This window comes from Melanostigma gelatinosum (assembly GCF_949748355.1).
Source record: "Melanostigma gelatinosum genome assembly, chromosome: 1".
Taxonomy (NCBI): domain Eukaryota; kingdom Metazoa; phylum Chordata; class Actinopteri; order Perciformes; family Zoarcidae; genus Melanostigma; species Melanostigma gelatinosum.
In genome coordinates, this window is record NC_136634.1 from 22,477,038 (window position 1) to 22,503,451 (window position 26,414).

Genomic DNA, 26,414 nt, shown 5'->3' on the forward strand with positions numbered 1-26,414 from the left:
TAGGTCCTCCGCTCCGACTACGTCGGTGCTCGGGCCCTAAAAAATACTAGTTGGTCCTTCTGGAACAAAATGTTTTCATCAAGCTGTTACAAAAAGGCCAAATACTTTATCTTAGCTCTGTCGAATCTGAGCTGCTGTTTTACTCAGAATTTTTTCAAGAGGTCATTTCAACAATGTTACTGTAACATTTAAATCCACTTAATGTATTTGTCATTGAGTTTGATTGAGGACATGTTCACAGGGAGCAGCTCTGATAGGAAGTCTGGCTGAACTGCACCATAAGCCTCGACCATCATCAGTGTGTTTGCTGCTCCCAGAATACCTTCAGTTTATTAAACACTGATCAACATCAGATGGTTGTTTTTACATCGAGACTCTGAAGAAACATGTGGACCAGTTGGAAAACGACTTTTGATGGAGCTCTGATGCATTTTAAATCACTTTTAGAGAGAAATGAGTGGGAAAAGCCGCTGATCAGTGCTGTCCACTGCGGTGAGGAGGTGAGGTTTGGAGGCTCCTCAAACACAACACAGAGACCATCAGAGCTCTACATGACTTCAATATGAAGAGACACTCGTCCGCTATCGGCTCCCTTCGCCGTCAGCCTTCAGTACTTCTTCCACGTTTAGTTTTGAGTCTTTATCAGTGAAGAGAAAACACAAGTGACTCTGCTTTCAGACTGCACTGAGGAGTCCCGGGCTGGGTTGAGTCTCCACGGTTCTCATGGTGTGTTTAAGTGCAGCCCCGTGCTCTGAGCTCTTCAACAGTCAGTCAGACTCTCGTGTTCTCGTGACTACAAACAACGATAGAAAATGACAGAAGTAGTTTCAGCTTCAGCCCCCGCGGCGGCCAAAGCAGCGAAGAAGAAGCTGTCCAGGCCGAAGAAGGCTGGTCCCAGCGTCGCTGAGCTCATCGTTAAAGTTGTCGCGGCATCCAAGGAGCGGAGCGGCGTGTCTGCTGCCGCCGTGAAGAAGGCTCTGACCGCCGATGGATACGATGTGGAGAAGAACAACAACCGCGTCAAGACCGCAATCAGGAGCCTGGTGACTAAGGGGACTCTGGTCCAGACCAAGGGGACCGGGGCCTCTGGCTCCTTCAAGATGAGCAAGACGGCTGTCGAGAAACCGGCAAAGAAAGTTGCTCCTACAGTCAAGAAGCCCGCAGCGAAGAAACCCGCAGCGGCCAAAAAGACAGTGGCCGTAAAGAAACCAGCAGCAGCCGCTAAGAAATCACCCAAGAAGGCAAAGAAACCCGCAGCGGCCAAGAAACCTGTCAAGAGCCCAAAGAAGGCAGCAAAGAGCCACAAAAAGACCACCAAGAGCCCCAAGAAGATGGTCAAAAAGGCCCCTGCAGCCAAGAAAGCCCCCGCAAAGAAGGCTGCCAAGCCCAAAGCCAAGAAAGCAGCACCCAAGAAGAAGTGAGCTGTCATCAGTCTGAAGTACCACCGCTCCTATAAAAGGCTCTTTTAAGAGCCACCCACATCTTCATAAAGAGCATTTTCCTGTTTATTCACAAGTTATCAAGAGCAGAAATTCGCTACTTTTTATTCGAGACAGAAAAATGATACATTTAAGAACGTCACATTGCTCATCTTTACACACTACTTATGTATCAAACAGTAACAAATCTAAACATGCATACAGGAGGAGTAAAGTAGCAACAATGAATCAACTTGTAATGAGACAAACGTATTGGACACGATAGCTAGTTTGTATTCATGTTTATTTGCTGTGTGATGCAGCCTATAGATGACTTAGTTGTAGGTGATAACACACGGCGAAACCAATGTCAGTGTTTTAAATCCAGTTGAAAGTAAACGTGAGCAGCTGCATCAATGACAGTTAAGTTCAAGAGTGAGCTGCTCAACATGATACATGTGCTGCAAAGCTTCACAGGAGACAGAAGGCTGGCAGCTGTATAATCCTAAACATGTGTAAAATAGTAATACATACCCGAATACAACGAAATCATAAGGAAAAGGGTGAATTAATTGTAGAACTAAAATAACTTATGAATGAAAGTTTAAGGAAAATGAAATGTTCCCTCATTGAACTTTAAAATCAGGAAGTATGCACTGCTAAAAACCAATAACATACATCAAAGTGTTTCAGCAATATTAATAAGTCAAGGAGTTTTAGATTGAGGGAAAACTAAATTGGTAACACATCAGTCTGTTTTCTGACCATTTGACTGAAACAGGGTATCAGCTCTTTCACTGAGGAAGTGTGTGGCCCTTAAAATGACCTTTGATGGTTTGATAACGAGCAGTTAGAGGAATTTCTGAATATACAAGTGTATTTCAGTAGTGATGAAAGCTTTAAGTTGCTTTAACAGGACAATATTTGAAGACTTATGACAGACTATGCCAACAGATTTTAAGCAGGTCATATCGAAAGAAATATATATATATATAAATTAATGTATTGCGACAATGAAAAGCCTGGTGTAGAACTGGGTTATGTGAAAGAACAACATGCTCTTAATGTGAAGATATGGGTGGCCCTTAAAAGGACCTTTGATGGTTGATAACGAGCAGTAAGAGTTTAACCTCCGAAGCCGTACAGAGTGCGTCCCTGTCTCTTCAGAGCATACACCACATCCATGGCGGTCACAGTCTTCCTCTTGGCGTGCTCGGTGTAGGTGACGGCATCACGGATCACGTTCTCCAGGAAGACCTTCAACACACCGCGGGTCTCCTCGTAGATCAGACCGGAGATACGCTTCACTCCACCGCGGCGAGCCAGACGGCGGATAGCGGGCTTGGTGATCCCCTGGATGTTATCACGGAGCACTTTACGGTGACGCTTAGCGCCTCCTTTACCGAGTCCCTTTCCTCCTTTGCCTCTTCCGCTCATTTTCACTGGTCAGAGTATTTCAGCTGAATGATGTCCGCTGTTTGGTTCACAGTCATTTATACCCTGCATGAGAACGTGATAGAGGACAGAGCCTGGACTTTTAGTCTTCTTTGGATTATAATTACGGTTGATAATTACCTCTTTTGTGCATCAGCGCCACCTGCTGAACAAAAGCCTAAATCAGGGACACAATGTCTCCTACAAGCAAGAGTGAAACGTTTGGTACTCAATAATGTACTTAAAAAATGAACTAAAGTACAATATCAAGGACCATCCTGATGTGACTCAACGTAGACATGTTGACAGACTGTACTTTAGTATTCTGTCTGTTGTACTAGTTCCTCTTAGTGCTTTAAATCTCTGATGCCACACGGTCAAATGTATTTGTCCAGGCCACTGTCATCATCTAATTGTATATCCGATAGAAAACATGTTTTTTTATTACACATTTATACATATTATGATATACGTATACATATCATGATACACATCACCATGATCACATGGCAGCTCCACTGAACTGCAGGAAGTCTGTTTACAGAGATCAGCCACACTGCATCACAAAGGTTTTCAGATATGATTTTGTCATTGATGATTTTAGTGATCTGGGGCCCTCTGCCTCAGATACAATTTCATATGCCACAATTTGTATTTGTATTTATTATTGTGTAAATCTCTTCAGTGGCAGAGCCAGTTCTGTTTATGTTCAGATGTTTGTATTTAGTTATAAAAATCACCAAAATGATTTATAATAAGGTATTTTGTTTTTAAGTCCAGTGTTTCCATTTACATCAGAATAAGAGTACATTAATAACTTAATTATGATCATTTTTTTAGGTGTGGTGGAAACACAATTGATACTTTGGCTTTGTAACTGATGTTCTCCCATTTCTCAAACTGTTCTTTTATCTCACTTTGCTTCTGAATCCAGTTTAATTGTTTTTTCCTAAACATTGTTTCTTATTCCACTCGAGGTGGAGACGGCATCAATGCAGTTTATAAAACTCTGCTGGATGTGGTACAGGTCCTTGAGATTTACTGCAAATAAAAAGTCCAGAGGGATCTCTCTACCAGGATAGAGAGTGGACAATTATGTACAACAGGATTTCTTCTTTAGATGAAGTGTGTGGCTCCATCATTGGCTGCAAACTGGGCAGTCTGGAAAAGGTGGTGGAGAGGACACTGAAGAAATGATCCATATTGGATAACCCGGACCACCCTCTCCACCTACTGCAGGGACAGCGGAGCACTTTCGCCAACAGACTGATCCTGCAGTAAGACTTTATAACAAATCATCCACTAGACATACATACAACATACAACACTGCTATACTGTTTGCTATGGTTTATCTATCTTTGCACTCCTGGTTGTTTGGTCAATCTTTGCACTAACTATACTATTTCATTGTATATATACTGTACATTTTTATACTTACCTAAATATTACTTTAGTATATTTTTTGCTGCTGTAACAAACACATTTCCCCTTGGGGATGAATAAAGTATCCATCCATCTGTTAAATGTAACTTAGTGATCCGCATCTCACTCAGACCACCATCAACACATATAAACTTAATGTTACTGACAGACTCCAGTTCAGTCCTTCTGGCATCAGTGCTTAATATCGTACAAAACGTCAGGTGAAAACAGTGGAGCTTAGAGCGTGTGCATTTTACTTTCATATATTGTGATGTTATTGGACATTTCAATAGAAACAGTATATTCTAAATTAGGACATTTTCTTATTTAACCAATGATGGAGTAGTTCATTTATTTGAACCTCTTTCAACCTGAGACACCAGGAACTCATCTTTAGATGAAGTGGGTGGCTCTTAAAAGAGCCTTTGTGTTGTTGGTCTCCATCAGGTGTTTACTTGGAGCTGGTGTACTTGGTCACGGCCTTGGTTCCCTCAGACACCGCGTGCTTGGCCAGCTCACCGGGCAGCAGCAGGCGGACAGCGGTCTGGATCTCCCTGGAAGTGATGGTGGAGCGCTTGTTGTAGTGAGCCAGACGAGAGGCCTCACCGGCGATGCGCTCAAAGATGTCGCTCACAAAGCAGTTCATGATGCCCATGGCCTTGGAGGAGATGCCGGTATCAGGATGGACCTGCTTCATCACCTTGTACACGTAGATGGCGTAGCTCTCCTTCCTGCTCTTACGCCTCTTCTTGCCGGTCTTGGCTGCGGTCTTAGAGACGGCTTTCTTGGAGCCCTTCTTGGGCGCTTTGACGGTTTCAGGCATGGTTTCAGAATAGCTTTGAGTCTGAGGCTGTTTCCAGAAGGACAGGGCGGTCTATATATACCAACTTGATGCAAATTACACTGTGCTGTTGCTTGCACAGGATTGGCTGTCTTCTGAGCGGGACTGAGCATGCGTTACACAAACCGTGCCTCTCAGCATGTACTGTCTGAGCGACTCAATTACTGTAGTTGATACAAAGTTGTAAGACATACATGTTGAAAAGAATTCAGAAGGGGACAGATTTATCGACTGACAAGATCAGAGAATTTCATTTCCAACGACTGCATCACTGGAATTGTTGTGCATATCACAAATAGGTTCAGTTCGACTCAGAATGTAACTGGTTTGTGCCTGTTTTGAACAGGAAGGGTTATATAAGTTGTGAGTGACTATTTTAAGGCGTCCATGCAGTTTATATGTTAAATCACTTCTATAATAAACATGATATAAAAATGTCATGTTTTCCCTTTATAATCGTACCACTATTATATGTGGTTTTAGATCCTGAAACGGGTTGATGCAATGAATCCTGTCAGATTTCATAAACATGTTCATCTTTGCAGCAGGAACTGCTCATTCAACTGCCCCCTTTGTGAGCAATTTTCCTCAGTAGTCAACTTATGATTCTTCATGTAAGAAATTTGAGCAAAAAACGGTATGTTCAGTAGATAATAAAAGTGTTTAATAATTCATAATTAGTCATAAACGTAAGGGTTTTGGGAATGCATAATTAAGATAAACATAAAGTGTTGTAGGATTAGTAGCTAATAAGACATGAAGCTTCTGCCAAGGTTGCAGAAGTGTAACATTTATACTGAAGGATTATCATAGAAGGGATTAAGCAATAACTGACCATCATTGAATGTGTTAGCTGCTCAGGGAGAGAGAGATGTGGAGGTAGGCGTTTACAGAAGTGCGTAGAGAAGTTAGCCAATAGAAATTGAGATAGACGGGAGGGGAGGAGTCGCGAACGAATATGTGGGCGGGATAGAAAGTGTTTTTTCTGATTCTTTTTAGCTTGCGGTGCCCTGCGACGGCTGTGTCTCATGGGACCAGAGGTAGTTTTTTTCCAAAGTGGGTTTATATTGTAATATTTCATAGGAGTATGTACTCCAATGTTTAACTGTAATCGTACTTGCATCAGTGGAATTAAATTCCTTATAATTGTAAACCAGTCTTGGTAGATTTCTTATTGCAGCGTGTCGACTGTACAAAGCAGCCGGACACGTGCTCTGGCCTTCCCTTTGTGGGGTGAGTCTTCCCAGTGAGCATTTTTTGGTTCAAAAGACGTTTAAAAGACGTCTATGCCCGACGTTGAATAAACGTTCAAAAGTGAAAGTTTTTTCGCCGACTATTTGTATGCTTAGACCAGATTTAAACGTGATTTGCAATACTATAATTTTTCGTCCTCCACATTGTGCTAATACTAATATATCATGATTTAGAGGCTTACTAAGAAACCACATCCACATTTATCAGTTGAAAGCCAGTATTGGACATCACGTTGATATCTGGTCTAAACGTGAGCGTTGAATCAACGTCTACAAATAGTCGGCTAAAAACCTTTCACTTTTCACCGTGTATTAACCGTGTATTCAACCTCACCGTGTATTCAACGCCGAAATGCTTACAGTCCTTCTGGGTATAGAACACATCAACAGTTTCCACTTACAGGACAAAAGACCAAGTGACACAGCAACAGTTCATTTCTCTTCCTCTACGATCATTCATCAGCCACATTCATCCCCTACAAGCAACACCAGCTCCCCCTGGCGGCATGGAGGGTCTCCAGCCTCTAACGTAACTTCCACTCCACGACCCATGAGCATTCCCGTGAGAATCACAGACTCGCGCTCACGCCCTAGTTATGGTCGGGTTCGAGGTGCTGCACGAGTGATCCGTCATGTTGCACATACCCCCAAAGCTTCCTGTGCTGATGTTATGAATGAAGATCGAGTGAACAGACTGAGATCGAGGCGTTTAGCTCAATTCAAGCAATAACATTTATTTGTGACAGAAGTATTATGTCCAGCAGTTAAACGTGCACGGACCCTAGCAAAGGCAAAGAGTGCAAAAGTGAAACCTAAGAGCGCTTATACAGAGTATGCAGGCGTGTCCATCTGGTTCTCCTTGTGGAGCCATTGGTCAAAATCAAAGCAGAGGCGGATTTGTTTTTAGCATTCAAATAGCCTGATGGAGCACTAGCAAAGTCACCCACAATGGCTCACGTCCGGAACCCGCCTTCTCTGGAACGTCAGTGTGTGTGAAATGTTGATGTACAGCATATTGTTAACACTTTAGGTGCAGAAAAGAAAAGGGTGCAGTTCTAAACTATTTCGAAGTCTCTGTGTGAATAGATAAAAAGAGCTCTTCTCCTACTCTAAGATGGCAGTTTCTGCCCTAATCTGATGGTTTAAGCAAGCGTTACTTTCAGGGCCACTGTATCTGTTCCTATCGTACGAACGGGTGACGGAATGCCCCATTCGGCGTTTTTGACCTACTTACAGTGACCTCACAACTCCGCAATATAAGCTTTACAAGTATAGCGCATATTATTTAACAGTGAATGAATATATTTTATTTACACTGATGACGACACAGTGTCTTCCCCCATCAAAATGTGTCTGATCAATGCACGCTCTATAACAAACAAGGCTCACATTTTACATGACTTGTTCACAAGTCATAATTTGGCTTTTTTATTTCTGACCGAGACCTGGCAACGGAATATGGAATGCATCCATTTCAATGAACTCTGCCCTGTGGACTGTTCTTATGTTGGGACACCGCGTCTGACAGGCCGCGGTGGAGGCCTCGCCGTGGTCTGGAAGAATCAGTTTTCCTGCCACTTGGGGAGCACAGAATCCTATGCTACTTTTGAACTACAGCTGACTAAAGTGGGCCGGCTAAAGCCGTTTTACTGTTTTTTAATTTACCGACCTCCAGGTCCTGCAGGTCAGTTTTTATCAGAATTCACAGACTTTTTGACCTCTATTATCAAGCTAGACAAAGTGCTTCTGGTTGGTGATTTTAATCTGCATGTCAATGATACCACAGACTGTATTGCTACTGAGTTTCTCAATATTACTGAATCTTTTAATTTCACGCAACATGTTTCTGGCGCCACTCACAGGGGTGGTCACACCTTGGACCTTGTGTTTTCTCTGGGTCTTGATATTGATAATACCCGTTGTGAGGACCTATTCATCAGTGACAATAAATGTATTTTCTTTGATCTTTCTGTCAATGCTGACCCCTTGTGTCTGAAACAAACATTCCACTCACGCATTATTACTCAGAGTACAGCTGATCATTTCTCTATGCACTTCTGCTGTGACTTTTACACAAATCTCAATGATGTTGAACACTTGATACAGTCATTTAATGAACATTGCACCACTTTGCTGGATAACGTGGCACCTCTTAAGGAAAGGACCAGGGCTGCCTATAACACTACTCCGTGGATGACAGACGCTGTGTGCAGCGTGAGACAGAAGTGTCGCAGGGCAGAGCGGCTCTGGAAAGCTACTGGGCTAGAAGTGCATCGTTTATATCTCAAAGACCTCAGAGTTTCTTTTAATACTACAGTAAAGGAAGCTAGAACTGCTTATTTTGCCAACCTAATCTCTTCTTCAAAGAAAAATCCCAAGATTCTGTTTGACACAATTAGAGGAATTGTTTCACCACCTGTCTCCAACTTACCATGCTATTCTGTTGACGATTGCAACAAATTCCTGATCTATTTTAATGATAAGGTAACAGGTATTAGGTCTGGCATTCGGCCTGGGATCTGTTCGGCTACTTGTAGCTCCTCGCAATCTCCTGCTGTCCTGGACTCTTTACAGCCTATCAGCCTTCAAGACCTGATGGACTTAATTAACAATACAAAGCCATCATCTTGCCCTCTGGATATAATTCCATCCTCTCTATTTAAGAACGTTCTGTTAACTATTGGCCCTGCAGTAACATCTATTGTCAATTCCTCATTGTCTACAGGAATTGTCCCTTCCTATTTCAAACATGCCACTATCCAGCCCATATTAAAGAAACCTAACTTAGATCCAGCTTTGCCCATGAACTACAGGCCCATATCAAAACTGCCTTTCCTGTCCAAACTTTTAGAGAAAGTGGTGGCCAAACAACTTACTGCTGCACTGGAGAGGCACAACATGTATGACAAGTTCCAGTCTGGGTTTCGTAAGCAACACTCTACTGAAACCGCTCTCCTGAGGGTTTCAAATGACATTCTCATGTGTGCTGATGCAGGTGACTGCTCTGTGTTAGTTCTTCTGGATCTCAGTTCTGCATTTGACACTGTAGACCATGACATCCTGATTAAGAGGCTTCGTGATTGGGTGGGCATATCTGGCATAGCGTTAGACTGGTTTACATCTTACCTCAGTGACAGAAGTTTCAATGTCTCTGTGGGTGATTTTGTGTCTGTTACCTCTCCACTTTCTTGTGGTGTACCGCAGGGCTCGGTTCTGGGGCCTTTGTTATTTTCCCTTTATCTGTTACCTTTGGGACCGATCATAAAAAGCTATAATGTGTCCTATCACTTATATGCAGACGACATCCAACTTCATCTGTCATTTAAACCCAGCGAGGCATTCACATTAACTCGGCTCCTGGACTGTGTCAATGCCATCAGAGACTGGATGGCAGAAAACTGCTTGCAACTCAATGACTCTAAGACGGAGGTCCTAGTTATTGCTCCAGAGGAGTTTGTCCCCATGATCAGGCAGATTATTAGTCCTCTCTCCTCTGCTTCCCATTGCAACTTGCGCAATCTTGGGATTTTCTTTGATCGCTCCATGTCATGAGACCAACATGTTAAGCAGCTGTCCAGGTCATGTTTCTTCCATCTAAGAAATAACAGTAAACTAAGATCTGTATTATCAACACCTGAATTAGAAATGATCATACACACATTTATCTCTTCACGCATTGACTACTGCAACTCACTTTTCACATCACTCAGTGTATCTGCTCTTAACCGTCTGCAGGTCATCCAAAATGCTGCCGCCAGATTACTCACCAGGACAAATCGACGGTCTCACATCACCCCCGTACTCCGATCTCTCCACTGGCTTCCTGTAGCATCTCGGATACACTTTAAAATTCTCACCATCACTTACAGAGCACTTCACGGTCAGGCTCCGGCTTATGTAGCTGATCTACATCGCCCCTATTCACCCGCCCGCACTCTCAGGTCAAATGCTCTAGGTTTTCTGTCAGTCCCACGCACACGATTTAAGACCCGTGGTGACCGAGCCTTTGAGGCAGTGGCCCCGAGGCTCTGGAATGCTCTGCCTGCAACTCTGCGCCTCGCAGATACTGTGGATACTTTTAAAAGCCAGCTAAAAACCCACCTGTTTAGGCTGGCGTTTGTGTAAAAGTAAACTCATGTCCTAGACCTGCTCTTAAAATATGTTTTACATTTTTATTTTATTTTTATTTTTATTTTATTCTTTAACATTTTTTATTCACTCTGTGTAGATAATTTATTGACCCTTGGGTCACATTGTGTTTTTTATGCTTTTAAATGTCTGCTCTGTTAAGCACTTTGTGATAGTACTGTCTGTGAAAAGCGCTGTATAAATAAAATTCATTCATTCATTTGTATTTATTAAAGCACAATATAAATACAACAATGTTCTTTATATAAAAACATAATCTCCTTTTCCTTCTTTAAATGTCGTTTTCAAAGCCACACAGGAGCCTGTTTCAGGAGATCTGCCATATTTTCAAGCTGGACATCTGTAAATAAAACAAGTATTAGAAAAACATATTGACTTAGACCAGTTTTGAACGTCTCTACACCGGAGACCATAGACGTGTCTTCAACGGAACAATGCTGACCTGGATATTACACAATATTGTTTATATATTGCCATAACCCAAACAACAATGTTTTGACCATGATCTATTAACGTTAGTACAGTACATTAACTAACACACATGTCTGCTGTTTACTGTTCGTAACCTGCTAACGCTACATGCTAACAAGCTAGCAGCCTCGCCCGCATGATGATCATAACATGATATTAATGGTATGGTAATAATATTTCGGTTTGCAATACTGGAATAAAGTAGTTCAAGTACTTACAGAGTATGTCGTTAGCGTGAAGCCTCGTTTATTCCTCGTTTATCCTCGTTTATTCTGTCAGCTCGTTCACTTCCTCATCACTCAGTAAGAGCTAGCTTGCTCAAACCTTGTTTCCAGCCTCTAACTTAGAACAATGCAGAGTCCGTGCGCATGTGTATTCCAGCAGTAAACACTGAGTTGTATTTTAGTGAACATGAGTGCTCTCATTATGATGTCCTGTGAGCTTCTTGTTGACAGCACACAGTCTATAGTTCCATATTTACGACGTTTTATATGAGACATTGAATGCGTTGAAATAACGTCTTCGTGTAGACCACATATGAACGGAGAGCGGAATATGATTTTGGAGAAATACGTTTAAAGTAACCAAAATCGCGTCTCTTTCAACATACAACTGAACAAACCATCAATATTTTAAAAGAAATTGGTGTTTTGTGACACGTTGATATTGTAACCGTAATTTAGCCGCTTCAAAAGACGGTTAAAATACGTCTTAGACGTTCAGACCCCATATCAACGCTTTTTCAACCAGAAATCAACATTGAAATCCGGGTTAGTGCTCACTGGGTTAGCCTCCACATTCAAATGAATGCTTGGCTTGACTTTCCTTAATTTCAACGACGAACTATTTCACAAATCAAATGGTGTTTGTTGTTAATGCTTGCAGGTGAAACAGACGATTACTCATTTAATAAGTCACAAGAGTAGTCTTCAGGGTTTGACAAATATCAGCAAAATAATTGATGATAAACTCATTAAGAATTACATCAAATGCACAGACAGGGGACATCCTCAGTGAAGGTGTCAATGAATAATGCTGCTTAATCACAAACATTCTTACAGTAAATAACACTGTTTATGTTTACATTGCGGGGTGTGGGTTGTCACAAGTTGTTTGTCCTTGCAGCTACCTGTTCTAAAGAGGTCTGCTGTGATCAAATAGTATTATATTGGTGTACATTCTGTGTGTAACAGTAGCTACTACATCAGCCATACAGCCTATGTATATTTCAAATTTTGGGGAACACGTGAATATATATTTAAAATGATTAACTGATCAGTATATTGACAGAAAACAATTGACATTGTCACTCTTCATGTAAAAATCACTTTCTGGATCCAGCTTCTTCAATGTGAGGACTGCTTCTTTTTTGACTGCATTGGGTTTTGGACGGCTGGTTTAACCAAACAATTCAAGATATCAGCGGGATGTAATCTGACGATATTTCACCATTTTCTGACATTTAATTGAGAAAAACCTAAAACAAAAATCAGAGAAATTGTTTCGAGGAACAGAGCTCTTTACAAGGTGAGTATTTGACCCTCATAAAAGCCTTTTTGGTTCTGCTCCCCAGCAGAAAGGGGTCTTCAGGTCTACTTCTTGGTCTTCTTGTGCAGCAGAACAGCCTGGGTGTTGAGCAGCACGCCGCCCTGAGCGATGATCACTCCGCCCAGGCTTCCAGCAGAAGAACAGAGGGCGGAACACTATATTTTGCCGGGCAATTTGAAAGCATTTTCCGCCAATGAGCAGCGGAGACTCGGCGGTGGGTCGCTGCTCTGGGCGGGGCTGAGCTCTAGGATGAGCCTCTCACCAATCAGGAGCCGGAGGTCTGATGCTGCGTCACCATTTCACAGCCGGTCCCACAGCTTAAGAGCAGCGTGTCTCCTCTTTGACTGCATGTTCCTCCTGATCAGAGAAAGAAGAAGAAGTCATGGCAAGAACCAAGCAGACCGCTCGTAAATCCACCGGAGGCAAAGCCCCCAGGAAGCAGCTGGCCACCAAGGCTGCCCGTAAGAGCGCCCCGGCCACCGGCGGCGTGAAGAAGCCTCACCGTTACAGGCCCGGTACCGTGGCTCTGAGAGAAATCCGTCGCTACCAGAAATCCACGGAGCTGCTGATCCGCAAGCTGCCCTTCCAGCGTCTGGTGAGAGAAATCGCTCAGGACTTCAAGACCGACCTGCGCTTCCAGAGCTCCGCTGTTATGGCTCTGCAGGAGTCCAGTGAGGCTTACCTGGTCGGCCTGTTCGAGGACACCAACCTGTGCGCCATCCACGCCAAGAGGGTCACCATCATGCCCAAAGACATCCAGCTGGCCCGTCGCATCCGCGGAGAGCGAGCTTAAGCTGTCTGCTGATCCACAAACCACAACGGCTCTTTTAAGAGCCACCTCACTCTCTCTGAAGACCTCATTCCTCAGCACTGTTCAATGACATATTATTTATGATACTGATTTATACACATACTTCGCACTCCATAACTATAATGTGCGTGTGTATTTCTATAGTCAATCTCTAAAAAGCAACCCTCTTTAGAACAGGTAGCTGCAAAGACAAACAGCTTGTGACAACCCACACCCCGCAATGTAAACATAAACAGTGTTATTTACTGTAAGAATGTTTGTGATTAAGCAGCATTATTCATTGACTCCTTCACTGAGGATGTCCCCTGTCTGTCTATTTGATGTAATTCTTAATGTGTTTGTCATCAATTATTTTGCTGATATTTGTCAAACCCTGAAGACGACTCTTGTGACTTATTAAATGAGTAATCGTCTGTTTCACCTGCAAGCATTAACAACAAACATCATTTGGTTTGTGAAATAGTTCGTTGAAATTAAGGAAAGTCAAGCCAAGCATTCATTTGAAGAATCATAAGTTGACGACTGAGGACAATTGCTCACAAAGGGAGCAGTTGAATGAGCAGTTCCTGCTGCAAAGATGAACATGTTTATAAAATCTGACAGGATTCATTGCATCAACCCGTTTCAGGATCTAAAACCACATATAAAAGTGGTACGAATATAAAGGGAAAACATGACATTTTTATATCATGTTTATTGTAGAAGTGATTCAACATATAAACTGCATGGACGCCTTAAAATAGTCACTCACAACTTATATAACCCTTCCTGTTCAAAACAGGAACAAACCAGTTACATTCTGAGTCGAACTGAACCTATTTGTGATATGCACAACAATTCCAGTGATGCAGTCGTTGGAAATGAAATTCTCTGTTCTTGTCAGTCGATACATCTGTCCCCTTCTGAATTCTTTTCAACATGTATGTTTTACAACTTTGTATCAACTACAGTAATTGAGTCGCTCAGACAGTACATGCTGAGAGGCACGGTTTGTGTAACGCATGCTCAGTCCCGCTCAGAAGACAGCCAATCCTGTGCAAGCAACAGCACAGTGTAATTTGCATCAAGTTGGTATATATAGACCGCCCTGTCCTTCTGGAAACAGCCTCAGACTCAAAGCGAATCTGAAACCATGCCTGAAACCGTCAAAGCGCCCAAGAAGGGCTCCAAGAAAGCCGTCTCTAAGACCGCAGCCAAGACCGGCAAGAAGAGGCGTAAGAGCAGGAAGGAGAGCTACGCCATCTACGTGTACAAGGTGATGAAGCAGGTCCATCCTGATACCGGCATCTCCTCCAAGGCCATGGGCATCATGAACTGCTTTGTGAGCGACATCTTTGAGCGCATCGCCGGTGAGGCCTCTCGTCTGGCTCACTACAACAAGCGCTCCACCATCACGTCCAGGGAGATCCAGACCGCTGTCCGCCTGCTGCTGCCCGGTGAGCTGGCCAAGCACGCGGTTTCTGAGGGAACCAAGGCCGTGACCAAGTACACCAGCTCCAAGTAAACACCTGATGGAGACCAACAACACAAAGGCTCTTTTAAGAGCCACCCACTTCATCTAAAGATGAGTTCCTGGTGTCTCAGGTTGAAAGAGGTTCAAATACATGAACTACTCGATCATTGGTTAAATAAGAAAATGCCCTAATGTAGAATATACTGTTTATATTGAAATGTCCAATATATGAAAGTAGAATGCGCACGCTCTAAGCTCTAATGTTTTCACCTGACGTTTTGTATGATATTAAGCACTGATGCCAGAAGGACTGAACTGGAGTCTGTCAGTAACATTAAGTTTATATGTGTTGATGGTGGTCTGAGTGAGATACGGATCACTAAGTTACATTTAACAGATGGATGGATACTTTATTCATCCCCAAGGGGAAATGTGTTTGTTACAGCAGCAAAAAATATACTAAAGTAATATTTAGGTAAGTATAAAAATGCACAGTGTGTGTGTATGTATATATATGTGTATGTGTATATATATATATATATATATATATATATATATATATACACACACAATGAAATAGTATAGTTAGTGCAAAGATTGACCAAACTAACCAGTAGTGCAAAGATGGATAAACCATAGCAAACAGTATAGCTATGTTGTATGTATGTCTAGTGGATGATTTGTTATAAAGTCTTATTGCAGTTTGCAGGATCAGTCTGTTGGAGAAAGTGCTCCGCTGTCCCTGCAGTAGGTGGAGAGAGAGGTCCGGGTTATCCAATATGGATCATTTCTTCAGTGTCCTCTCCACCACCTTTCCCAGACTGCCCAGTTTGCAGCCAATGATGGAGCCACACACTTCATCTAAAGAAGAAATCCTGTTGTACATAATTGTCCACTCTCTATCCTGGTAGAGAGATCCCTCTGGACTTTTTATTTGCAGTAAATCTCAAGGACCTGTACCACATCCAGCAGAGTTTTATAAACTGCATTGATGCCGTCTCCACCTCGAGTGGAATAAGAAACAATGTGTAGGAAAAAACAATTACACTGGATTCAGAAGCAAAGTGAGATAAAAGAACAGTTTGAGAAATGGGAGAACATCAGTTACAAAGCCAAAGTATCAATTGTGTTTCCACCACACCTAAAAAAAAAGATCATAATTAAGTTATTAATGTACTCTTATTCTGATGTAAATGGAAACACTGGACTTAAAAACAAAATACCTTATTGTAAATCATTTTGGTGATTTTTATAACTAAATACAAACATCTGAACATAAACAGAACTGGCTCTGCCACTGAAGAGATTTACACAATAATAAATACAAATACAAATGGTGGCATATGAACTTGTATCTGAGGCAGAGGGCCCCAGATCACTAAAATCATCAATGACAAAATCATATCTGAAAACCTTTGTGATACAGTGTGGCTGATCTCTGTAAACAGACTTCCTGCAGTTCAGTGGAGCTGCCATGTGATCATGGTGATGTGTATCATGATATGTATACGTATATCATAATATGTATAAATGTGTAATAAAAAAACAAACATGTTTTCTATAGGATATACAATTAGATGACAGTGGCCTGGACAAATATGACCGTGTGGCATCAGAGATTTAAAGCACTAAGAGGAACTAGTACAACAGACAGAATACTAAAGTACAGTCTGTCAACATGTCTACGTTGAGTCACATCAGGATGGTCCTTGATATTGTACTTTAGTTCATTTTTTAAGTACATTATTGAGTACCAAACGTTTCACTCTTGCTTGTAGGAGACATTGTGTCCCTGATTTAGGCTTTTGTTCAGCAGGTGGCGCTGATGCACAAAAGAGGTAATTATCAACCGTAATTATAATCCAAAGAAGACTAAAAGTCCAGGCTCTGTCCTCTATCACGTTCTCATGCAGGGTATAAATGACTGTGAACCAAACAGCAGACATCATTCAGCTGAAATACTCTGACCAGTGAAAATGAGCGGAAGAGGCAAAGGAGGAAAGGGACTCGGTAAAGGAGGCGCTAAGCGTCACCGTAAAGTGCTCCGTGATAACATCCAGGGGATCACCAAGCCCGCTATCCGCCGTCTGGCTCGCCGCGGTGGAGTGAAGCGTATCTCCGGTCTGATCTACGAGGAGACCCGCGGTGTGTTGAAGGTCTTCCTGGAGAACGTGATCCGTGATGCCGTCACCTACACCGAGCACGCCAAGAGGAAGACTGTGACCGCCATGGATGTGGTGTATGCTCTGAAGAGACAGGGACGCACGCTGTACGGCTTCGGCGGTTAAACTCTTACTGCTCGTTATCAACCATCAAAGGTCCTTTTAAGGGCCACCCATATCTTCACATTAAGAGCATGTTGTTCTTTCACATAACCCATTTCTACACCAGACTTTTTATTGTCCCAATAAATGACTATATATATTTTTCTTTCGATATGACCTGCTTAAAATCTGTTGCCATAGTCTGTCACAAGTCTTCAAGTATTGTCCTGTTAAAGGAACCTAAAGCTCATCACTTCTGAAATACACTTATATAATCAGAAATAGGCCTATATATCCTGCACTGACTGTAATATTTAAGGTGAGGGTTCTATTGGTAATTAACAAAAACAATATTCATAACTGTTTCAATCGGCGATATTTACCTGAAGCTTATTTTATCGTTGTGACGGGAGGTAGTAGTTTGAATAAGCCCAGACGTTATGGGTGCTTTCTATTCGTACTTTTTTAATGTTTTGATGTAATTTCATCATATTTGCTGAGCTCCTCCAACTATAACGGACACAAGCACACGAGTGAGCAGACAGGCCGCTGTGGTGAAGCACAATGAGTTGAATGCAACTAAGCTTGTTACTGTACATGCAAAAATGTCCCAGTAAAACTGTGAACATGTAAACTGAAAGTGAAGCTTAATTCAGTCACACGTTTACGTTTGTTTCCAGTGAGATATTAATGACTTTATACAGTGACTTTTGTGTTGTAAACATAACTAAACATTATTTAGCTGTATCTAAATCATATTTAATTGATTTGTTTTAACAATGTTATGTTTATGATGTGTGTGTATATATATATATATATATATATATATATATATATATATATATATATATATATATATAATGCATGATTACAGCACAAACTTGTATAATATTAAGCAGTGATGCCAGAAGGGCTGAACTCTGGAGTCAGTAACATGTTTATATCTGTCGATCAAAGACCAGTTGATGGTGGTCTGATGTGTGAGATACGGATCACTAAGTTACATTTAACGGCTGTTACTATCACGGTTATAGTATAACCTGCTTTATAGAGGCCTATGGCCAAATATATCTTAAAAAATAAAGGATTTTAGGATGTTAACTAGAAAATGCATTTCCTGCTGAAAATGCGTTGGAATGCTGAAAGCTGAAATGAATCTCAAAAACATTGCTGAAAATAGATATCCAATTTAAAAAAAATTGCAAAAAGCTTAGTAATTCAAAAAGTTGAAAGATTACAAATATTAAGTCATATCACCCCTCTCCTGAAAGAGCTGAACATTTTGATCTTCGAACGGTTTCTGTAGCTTAAAAGAATTCCAGCGGTAGTGATATTTGTTGTGGTAGTAGTAGAAGTTGTAGTTTTAGGAGAAGTATTATTAGCAGTATCAGTATTAGTAGCATTTGAATAAGTACTAGTTGTAGCAGGAGTCATATTTGTAGTAGCAGTAGTAGTATAAGTTGTGGTCGAAGTATTAGTAATTAGAAGAAGTAGTAGTATCAGTAGTCGTAGTAATAGCTGTAGTAGTGGTCGTAGTATTTTATAGAACAGTGGTAGTAGTATAATAAATAGTCGTAGTAATAGTAAAGTCAGTTTTTGAAGGAACAGTAGTAGTAGTACTAGTAGCAGTCGTACTAATAGCTGTAGTAGTAGTAGTAGTACTGGTAGTAGCAGGAATAGAAGTATTAGCAGTTGTGGTATAAGTAATAATAGTAGTGGTAGTAATAGTAGTAGTGGTAGTGATACTATTTATGGTAACATTTATGGTAAAATACAGTTAATCCATGGGGCTTTTATTTTGAAAGGGTGGTGCTGGGTGGGGGAGAGGAGACATAATCATAATGTCTGACACACATAAACAGAGGTTATTAAATGCCTGGCTTCATCACAAGCATTTCAATTAGAATTCACTCTTTGGGGCTTTTATTTTGAAATGGGGTGTGTGTGTGTGGGGGGGGGCCTCTAAAAGTCTCCAAGGCCTGTATGACTGTGTGAGAGACACAGAGAGAGAGAGAGAGAGAGAGAGAGAGAGAGAGAGAGAGAGAGAGAGAGAGAGAGAGAGAGAGCGAGAGGGACAGGGACAGAGAGGAGTGCATGTGTGTCTGTGAAACTGGATGTTTACCAACATCACTAATTGGCTCAATCGCAAACACCTGTGAAAATATTCTCCATAGAGATCCCATTGAAAAATTGAAAAGCTTAATAATTCAAAAAGTTTAAAGGTTAGAAATATGAAGTCATAGCACCCCTCTGGTGAAAGAGCTGAACATTTTGATAGTTATGGTTTCTGTAGCTTAAAAAATGATATATATATGTATATATATATATATATATATATATATATATATATATATATATATATATATATATATATATATATATATGTATACATATATATATATATATGTTACAAATAAGGTGTGTTATGATGAGTATTTATTTTAAAAATAAAAGCTGAATGAATGTCTTATCCTACAGAGAAATATACTTGTTCTTCAATACTTTAGAAATGTATTTATAGAAATATATTTTCCCCCTTTAACATGCAGAACTACGCAACCAGAATTTACGAGGACCCTTGAATGCAGCATTTGCAGTTATTTTGACCTAAAGTAAAAAAAAATCGATAATCACCTGATGAGTGAAAATATTTTGTTATGAAATAACAGTTAACAGTTAATCTGTTTCATGATCATATGAAACATTCAACTCTTCAACTCACACAGTGTAAGTAGAGGTTAGCTTTATACATCCTGGTTCATATGTAACGTTAGCTAACAGCTAACAACAGCTAACAGCTAACAACAGCTAACAGCTAACAACAGCTAACATTAGCTTGTTGTTGACTAGTGTTTATTAAACTAAAGACATTTCAGCTCCGGTTTGTTCACTTTATTCAGAACTGGTTGAATGTTATTTCTGCTTCTCAATTTGTTTTCAAGTATAGTTTATAGTTTGTTAAGCTAAAGTTAACAGCTGACTAAGCTACGTTAGCTTAGTTCTGAGCTAACTAAGCTAAGTTAAACTGTAATAAACAGCTAACTAAGCTAAGTTAAAGTGTAAATAAAGGCTTTAAATTAAGCTGGTTGTGTTCATTCAATCACACAACCCAGCAGCGGTTGTTACAGACACACCTGGAGAAGAGCTACTCTCAGCTGACTGCACCTTTCTACTTTCAGATTTTTAAGGGTGATATTTTGTGTCGTCTCTTAAGCCTGTTTTCCACTGAACAAACCCCCTTTCTCCAGTTTGTTTGATACAACTACAAGTAATTATTGAGCCTTTTTCTTTGAAATTGAACTTTATATATTTACTTTATATATATTTATATTTTGGCTAATGAAAACTATATTGATTGCAGGCTGCATTAGTCTCTTCTGGTTGATTCTAGTGTGTTTTACAAACATAAACATTTCGGATGAACCTATTTTAAAAGGCAACAACAGGGCCGACTAAGTCTGCGCTGTGTCGCCATTTGGTAGTCGAGCACTGCTCTTGGATGGACATCAATGAAAGGTGCTTATACTTTTTTAAATCAATATCAATGAGCATATCATTAATAATTCCTCAAATCAGAAATGAATTACTAAATTGACAAATATATTTCTTGAGATGAGTGAAGCATCAGCCTTGTATTCTGCAGAACACTGCTGTTGTTGTTCTGCACTCTGGTTATTAATGTTTCAAAGAGTACTGTCATTCATGTTGATGATTTAATAAGCCTGTATTGTTGTTGTGTACATTGACAGGAGGATCAGTGAAGTCAGTGATTGAGGAGATTCCATGAGGTGACACAGAGATTAGATTTAGAATGTTCCATGTTGAATGTTCCGTGTTCTGGTGCTGTGACATCTCAATCTCATCACAATCTCTGTCTTTAGCCATACCCAAACAACCTTTGGATAGAGATGCACCATTATGGGAGAGAACAACTTCTTTCCACTGAGACAAAGGGATAGAGACACAGCTGCTCATCTTCAACACATGGAGGAGATCCAGATGATCCAGATCTTCACGCCTCCAGTTTGGAGAAGCAGACAGGAGTACCGACAGGTAAGAAAAGTCATGTACTGCTGCAGACGGGGGAAATCAAAATGTATTATAATTTTAAAATTACCTAAAATAAAATCAATATGCGAATGTACACTATATTTAGGACATATTTTGGATATAGTAGCTTCTGTGGTCTGCAAGCTAAAATGTCAAGAGTGTAGCATAGCATCTTGCATGACAAGACATTTGTGATCTTGGAAGGAACCTGTTCAGATTTTTTTGTAGATGTTCACAATGAAGCCGACTGCAGTCAGTACACACTGACTATCAGAGCAGGTTGGTGTCGAAAAACTTCTAAAAGGCCTTTGTGTCCAAAACATCATTACTTCAATAATTCAACTGCAGAGCTAATAATTTGTGTGCAGGAATTGACACTTTTTCTTTAGGTTAACATTGGAATTCTAACCTTAATGCATTTCTTTGTTGCTTTTCTCGCCACTAACTTTGGATCGTTGCTCAATAGGAACCTCCAGAAACTGCCAGCGGACCGGTGAAGACTCGCATCATAAAAGCAGGTTCCGTATCAGCAGCCGCATGTAGCCCATAGGTCACACACACACTTAGGCGTGCCCACCATCTAGTGTTCGGAGGAGGAAGTGAATTCTGTGATGAGTTGATTGTGCAGAGAGACTCCTACAACCAATACAGTGTTTAGAATCGCGTCATCTACCAACTGTGCAACAAATATACTGATTTAGTGAGAGGTAGAAGACAAGGGATTTCATCATTACTATGATATGAGACGTCATGACATTCTGTGCTAGCACCAAAGTATGTTATCTTACAATGTGTCTCTCTGACTTTCTGCCTGACTCTGTCTGTGTCTTTGACTGCCTGGCTCTGGTTGACTCTGTCTGTCTCTCTGACTCTGTCTGTCCCTCTGATGTTTTGTCTGACTTTCTGTCCGTCTGTCTCTCTGACTTTCTGCCTGACTCTGGTTGACTCTGTCTCTCTGACTTTCTGTCTGACTCTGTCTGTCTCTTAGACTCTGTCTGTCCCTCTGATGTTTTGTCTGACTTTCTGTCCGTCTGTCTCTCTGACTTTCTGCCTGACTCTGTCTGTCTCTTTGACTTTCTGCCTGACTCTTTATTCATACCATAAGGGAGAGATTGATAGTTGATAAAGGGTTGTATATGACTCGATATTAAGTCCCTGGATAACCTTCTATGAGCCTCTGGTGGTGGATCGGATTAAGAGGACTTTTGTAACTGTTTGATAAGTCCCTGGATAAACCTCTATGAGCCTCTGGTGGTGGATCGGATAAAGAGGACTTTTGTAACTGTTTTATAAGTCCCGGGATAAACCTCTATGAGCCTCTGGTGGTGGTAGGATTGGATAAAGAGGACTTTTGTAACTGTTTGATAAACGGCCCAATGATTACAATCTCTCTCTGACTTTCTGCTTGACTCTGGTTGACTCTGTCTTTCTGTTTGTCTGTCTGTCTGTCTGTCTCTCTGACTCTGTCTGTCTGACTTGATGTCTGTCCCTCTCATTTTTTGACTGACTTTCTGTCTGTCTCTTTGACTCTCTGCTTGACTCTGGTTGACTCTGACTTTCTGTCCGTCCGTCTGTCTCTCTGACTTCATGCCTGACTTTCTGTCTGTGTGATTTTTCTGTCTGTCTCTCTGACTTTCTGCCTGACTCTTTATTCATACCATAAGGGAGAGATTGATAGTTGATAAAGGGTTGTATATGACTCTATATTAAGTCCCTGGATAACCTTCTATGAGCCTCTGGTGGTGGATCGGATTAAGAGGACTTTTGTAACGGTTTGATAAGTCCCTGGATAAACCTCTATGAGCCTCTGGTGCTGGTAGGATCGGATAAAGAGGACTTTTGTAACTGTTTGATAAACGGCCCAATGATTACAATCTCTCTTTGACTCTCTGCTTGACTCTGGTTGACTCTGTCTCTCTGACTTTCTGTCTGACTCTGTCTGTCTCTCTGACTGTCTGTCCCTCTGATGTTTTGTCTGACTTTCTGTCCGTCTGTCTCTCTGACTTTCTGCCTGACTCTGTCTGTCTCTTTGACTTTCTGCCTGACTCTTTATTCATACCGTAAAGGAGAGATTGATAGTTGATAAAGGGTTGTATATGACTCGATATTAAGTCCCTGGATAACCTTCTATGAGCCTCTGGTGGTGGATCGGATGAAGAGGACTTTTGTAATGGTTTTATAAGTCCCGGAATAAACCTCTATGAGCCTCTGGTGGTGGTAGGATCGGATAAAGAGGACTTTTGTAACTGTTCGATAAACGGCCCAATGATTACAATCTCTATTTGACTTTCTGCTTGACTCTGGTTGACTCTGTCTGTCTGCCTTTCTGTGTGTCTCTCTGACTTCCTGCCTGACTTTCTGTCTGTGTCTCTGTGTGATTTTTCTGTCTGCGTTACGTGCCGTGTTTGTGCTCTCCCTCTGTCTTCTCGAGTGCAACCCTCTGTCCCGGATGCAAGCTGCAGCGGCTGATTGGACGCGGCTGCGGACAATCGCGGTCAGCGGTGGATAAGGGGAGAGGAGCTCCTGAAGGACAACCTCTCCTGGGCAGACCACAGTAGTGAGGCTGTGTATGTGAGTCGGTGTGGAGCTGACAACCCTTGAGCAATGCGTAGTGGTGGAGCTGCGTGTGTGTTGCTGTGGACCATTGGCACCTTTGTTCCAGTTGTGTGGGCTGTTGTATGTATAGTGTCACTTTCTTTCTATAAGAAAGTAGTTTTTTTCTGCTGCCGTGCAGGCAGCTGGCCTTTTCACAATAAATACTCTTTTGTTAAACAGTCATCATTGCTCAGTCTCTCTTTCCCCAGGAACCGTTACTCCCCGCATCCCTTAGATGCCAAAAAGGGGAACGTAACTGTCTGTTTCTGTCTGTCTCTCTGACTTTCTGTCAAACATTCTCTCTGACATTCTGTCCATCTCTGTCTGACTTTCTGTGTGATTTTCTGTCCGTCCGTTCGGCTGGCACGCAGCGGCCGGACTTCGGAAGCAGGAGGACGGACACAGAGAGTACGTGTAAACCAACCAGGTGTTTATTTCACCGACAAAAAACAAACAAATACATGGCATAACTCTTTCAGGGACCACCGGCAGCATGTGGTCCTGGCAGCGACAGCACTAGATGTAATGATTATGGCAGCCTTATATAGCCTGCCACTAACGAGGCCCTCCACATCACTGTAAGATCGGTGACTCTGCTCCTTACTCTACAACACAATCCCCTAATCTACAACAAATACATTAAAATAGATGCCTAACATTCTAAGGTAAATTATCTATATGATCTCTATTGTGGTAAGACATCACCATAGAGATCATATCCGGCCCGAATAGAGAATTCAATTTTCCCACCACCCCTCTAGTAATTACCACATGGTACCTTACCGGAACTATAAAATGGTGCTCGTGTACTAGTGATGGCGAGATGAAGCCTCATGAGGCCTCATAACACTTCAGCCAATTGGTTCGAGAAAGGGTTCATTACTCGGTGCTTCATGTGCACACGATACCACCTACTGGCCAAGTGTATAATCACAGGCAGCTGTATCTGAACCACATAATGTGATGCATTGAATTGTTGTGTCTGTTATGGCTGTTGGGAATGACTGAATTACAAAAATGTATGACCAAATAATTTCTGTACATAAATGATCACATATGTGCATAATAAAATATTTTTATATATTTTTTGAATGTATTCTGTGTGTGAATTTTCCCAAAATGGTAGTATCATATGATATGGCAGGTTGTGTAATGATGTTATTATGTCACTTTAGGAAAATGGCATGGGCTTAAGCAGGCAGAGGACAGTGAAAGTGCTTGTGGAACTAGGAAGAGGGGACTGAATATGCTTGTGGAACTTGGACAGTGATGTACAGGACACGGGACATTTTATTCATTTTTATTCAGAAATAACAGTTTCTCAATTTCATGCATGCACCCATACATACCTGCCTTGTATGGATAACATAATTAGGATCCAGTTTGGACACAAATGCCCTGAATCCAACATCATCCACAAGACTGAAGGGCTGTGTGTCCGTCACTATCATGGAGACGAGGGCTTCATCCAGCTCTTGTTTTCTGGTGGCTGGTTAAAAGAGAATAAATACAGTGTCTGTTACCTGTCTTTATTTGCACAATAAACAAAAGTGAACAGGGAAAAATTGTGATGGTGCATTTGTAATATTGTAATGACTTACAATGGCTAGGTGAAGCTCCAGTTTCCTCCTTATTCTCATGCAAGGCACGGTAATGCCTTAGCATGGATGAGGTGGTGTTATTGTACCCCAACTCCTTGGAGCACAATAAACACCTCACCTTTGAATAAAAGAAGAAACTGTGAAAAATACAGTTCTTGATAAGCAAACCTAATGTGTCTGAAATAGAGTTAGCTTTAGCTTACCTTATTAGGAGTTATCAAATCAAAGTGTTCCCACACAGGGGAAACCCTCCTCTTCCTAGCTGGCTCCATCACCTATCCTTCTCTCCTCACTCTCCTAACTCTCCAAACTATCTCTCTCTCTCTAAACTCTCCAAACTATATAAACGCTATCCAAACTATCTCTCTCTCTCCAAACTATCCAAACTCTCAACTGACCGCAACTCTCCACCAACAACCCACATTTTGAATGGAGCCTGAGTGGTTTATATTGCTGTCGAACCTCCCGGCAAACTCTGAACCACTTCCCGAAGCAGTCACGTGGTACAGCCGGGCAGCGAGGCTTCGGACGTCATCATTTTTGGCTCCTCCCCTACATGAAGCACGCCTCGATACGCGCTTCAAGGAAACGCCCCCTCCATTACTCGACACACGCTTCGAAGTGTCGGCACATCTCGTAACATCACTATCGTGTACCCTGTGGACTCTTTTAGGACGAACACCCTGGAGAGGAGACACAGGAGCAGAGGTAAGTGCTTTGAACATGCAGGCTATTTGACAGCACTATTAATATATTCAATCATTTTAGTTAAAGATAACTAAACTACTAATATGTTTGCGTCTACAGGCCCGACCTTCAATAATTACTCCTGAGACCATATCAGAAATCATACAATAAACATTCAACTCTGTGTGTGTGAGTCTCTTATTGTCTCGAACAGTCCACAAATGCCTGCAATGGAGAGGGTCCTTGTCACACCGTCTCTCTGACTCTGTCTGACTGACTTTCTGTGTGACTTTCTCTCTGACGCTGTCTGTCTATGAGTCTTACCGACTTTCTGTCTCACTCTGTCTGACTTTTTTTCTGATGCCGTCTGTCTGACTGACTCCTTGTCTGACACGATACCTTTAACACACATTACT

General features: G+C 41.5%; 6 protein-coding genes across 6 annotated transcripts in view; 4 read left to right on the forward strand and 2 right to left on the reverse strand.

Moving 5' to 3' along the window:
* Positions 1-812: 812 nt before the first annotated feature.
* Positions 813-1,421, forward strand: LOC306780043 (histone H1-like; the record flags this gene model as incomplete). The annotated part of the gene is made up of 1 exon (XM_079272227.1): positions 813-1,421. One exon carries the CDS (start codon positions 813-815, stop codon positions 1,419-1,421), a length of 609 nt encoding a protein of 202 aa, XP_079128353.1.
* Positions 1,422-2,335: 914 nt separating this feature from the next.
* On the reverse strand, positions 2,336-2,855 carry LOC306780057 (histone H4; the record flags this gene model as incomplete). The annotated part of the gene is made up of 1 exon (XM_079272250.1): positions 2,336-2,855. One exon carries the CDS (start codon positions 2,853-2,855, stop codon positions 2,544-2,546), a length of 312 nt encoding a protein of 103 aa, XP_079128376.1. The 3' UTR covers positions 2,336-2,543.
* A 1,847-nt stretch (positions 2,856-4,702) lies between these two features.
* On the reverse strand, positions 4,703-5,106 carry LOC306780049 (histone H2B 1.2). Its single transcript, XM_079272238.1, has one exon. The coding sequence runs from the start codon at positions 5,096-5,098 to the stop codon at positions 4,727-4,729; it is 372 nt and encodes a 123-aa protein (XP_079128364.1). The 5' UTR covers positions 5,099-5,106; the 3' UTR covers positions 4,703-4,726.
* Positions 5,107-12,919: 7,813 nt separating this feature from the next.
* Positions 12,920-13,330, forward strand: LOC306795217 (histone H3.2; the record flags this gene model as incomplete). Its single annotated transcript, XM_079293658.1, has 1 exon — positions 12,920-13,330. One exon carries the CDS (start codon positions 12,920-12,922, stop codon positions 13,328-13,330), a length of 411 nt encoding a protein of 136 aa, XP_079149784.1.
* Positions 13,331-14,472: 1,142 nt separating this feature from the next.
* LOC306777944 (histone H2B 1.2) overlaps positions 14,473-26,414 on the forward strand; it is an 82,078-nt gene continuing 70,136 nt past the window's right edge. Inside the window, exon 1 of the mRNA XM_079269250.1 lies at positions 14,473-15,035. Coding sequence (XP_079125376.1) covers positions 14,481-14,852 — 372 coding nt within the window. The 5' untranslated portion in view covers positions 14,473-14,480 and the 3' untranslated portion in view covers positions 14,853-15,035. The remainder of the gene's footprint in view (positions 15,036-26,414) is intronic.
* Positions 16,778-17,089, forward strand: LOC306784883 (histone H4; the record flags this gene model as incomplete). The annotated part of the gene is made up of 1 exon (XM_079279063.1): positions 16,778-17,089. The coding sequence occupies one exon, from the start codon at positions 16,778-16,780 to the stop codon at positions 17,087-17,089; it is 312 nt and encodes a 103-aa protein (XP_079135189.1).

Coding starts and splice junctions, on each gene's coding strand:
- LOC306780049 (XM_079272238.1), bottom strand. CDS start 5,098: ATGCCTGAAACCGTCAAAGCGCCCAAGAAGGGCTCCAAGAAAGCCGTC.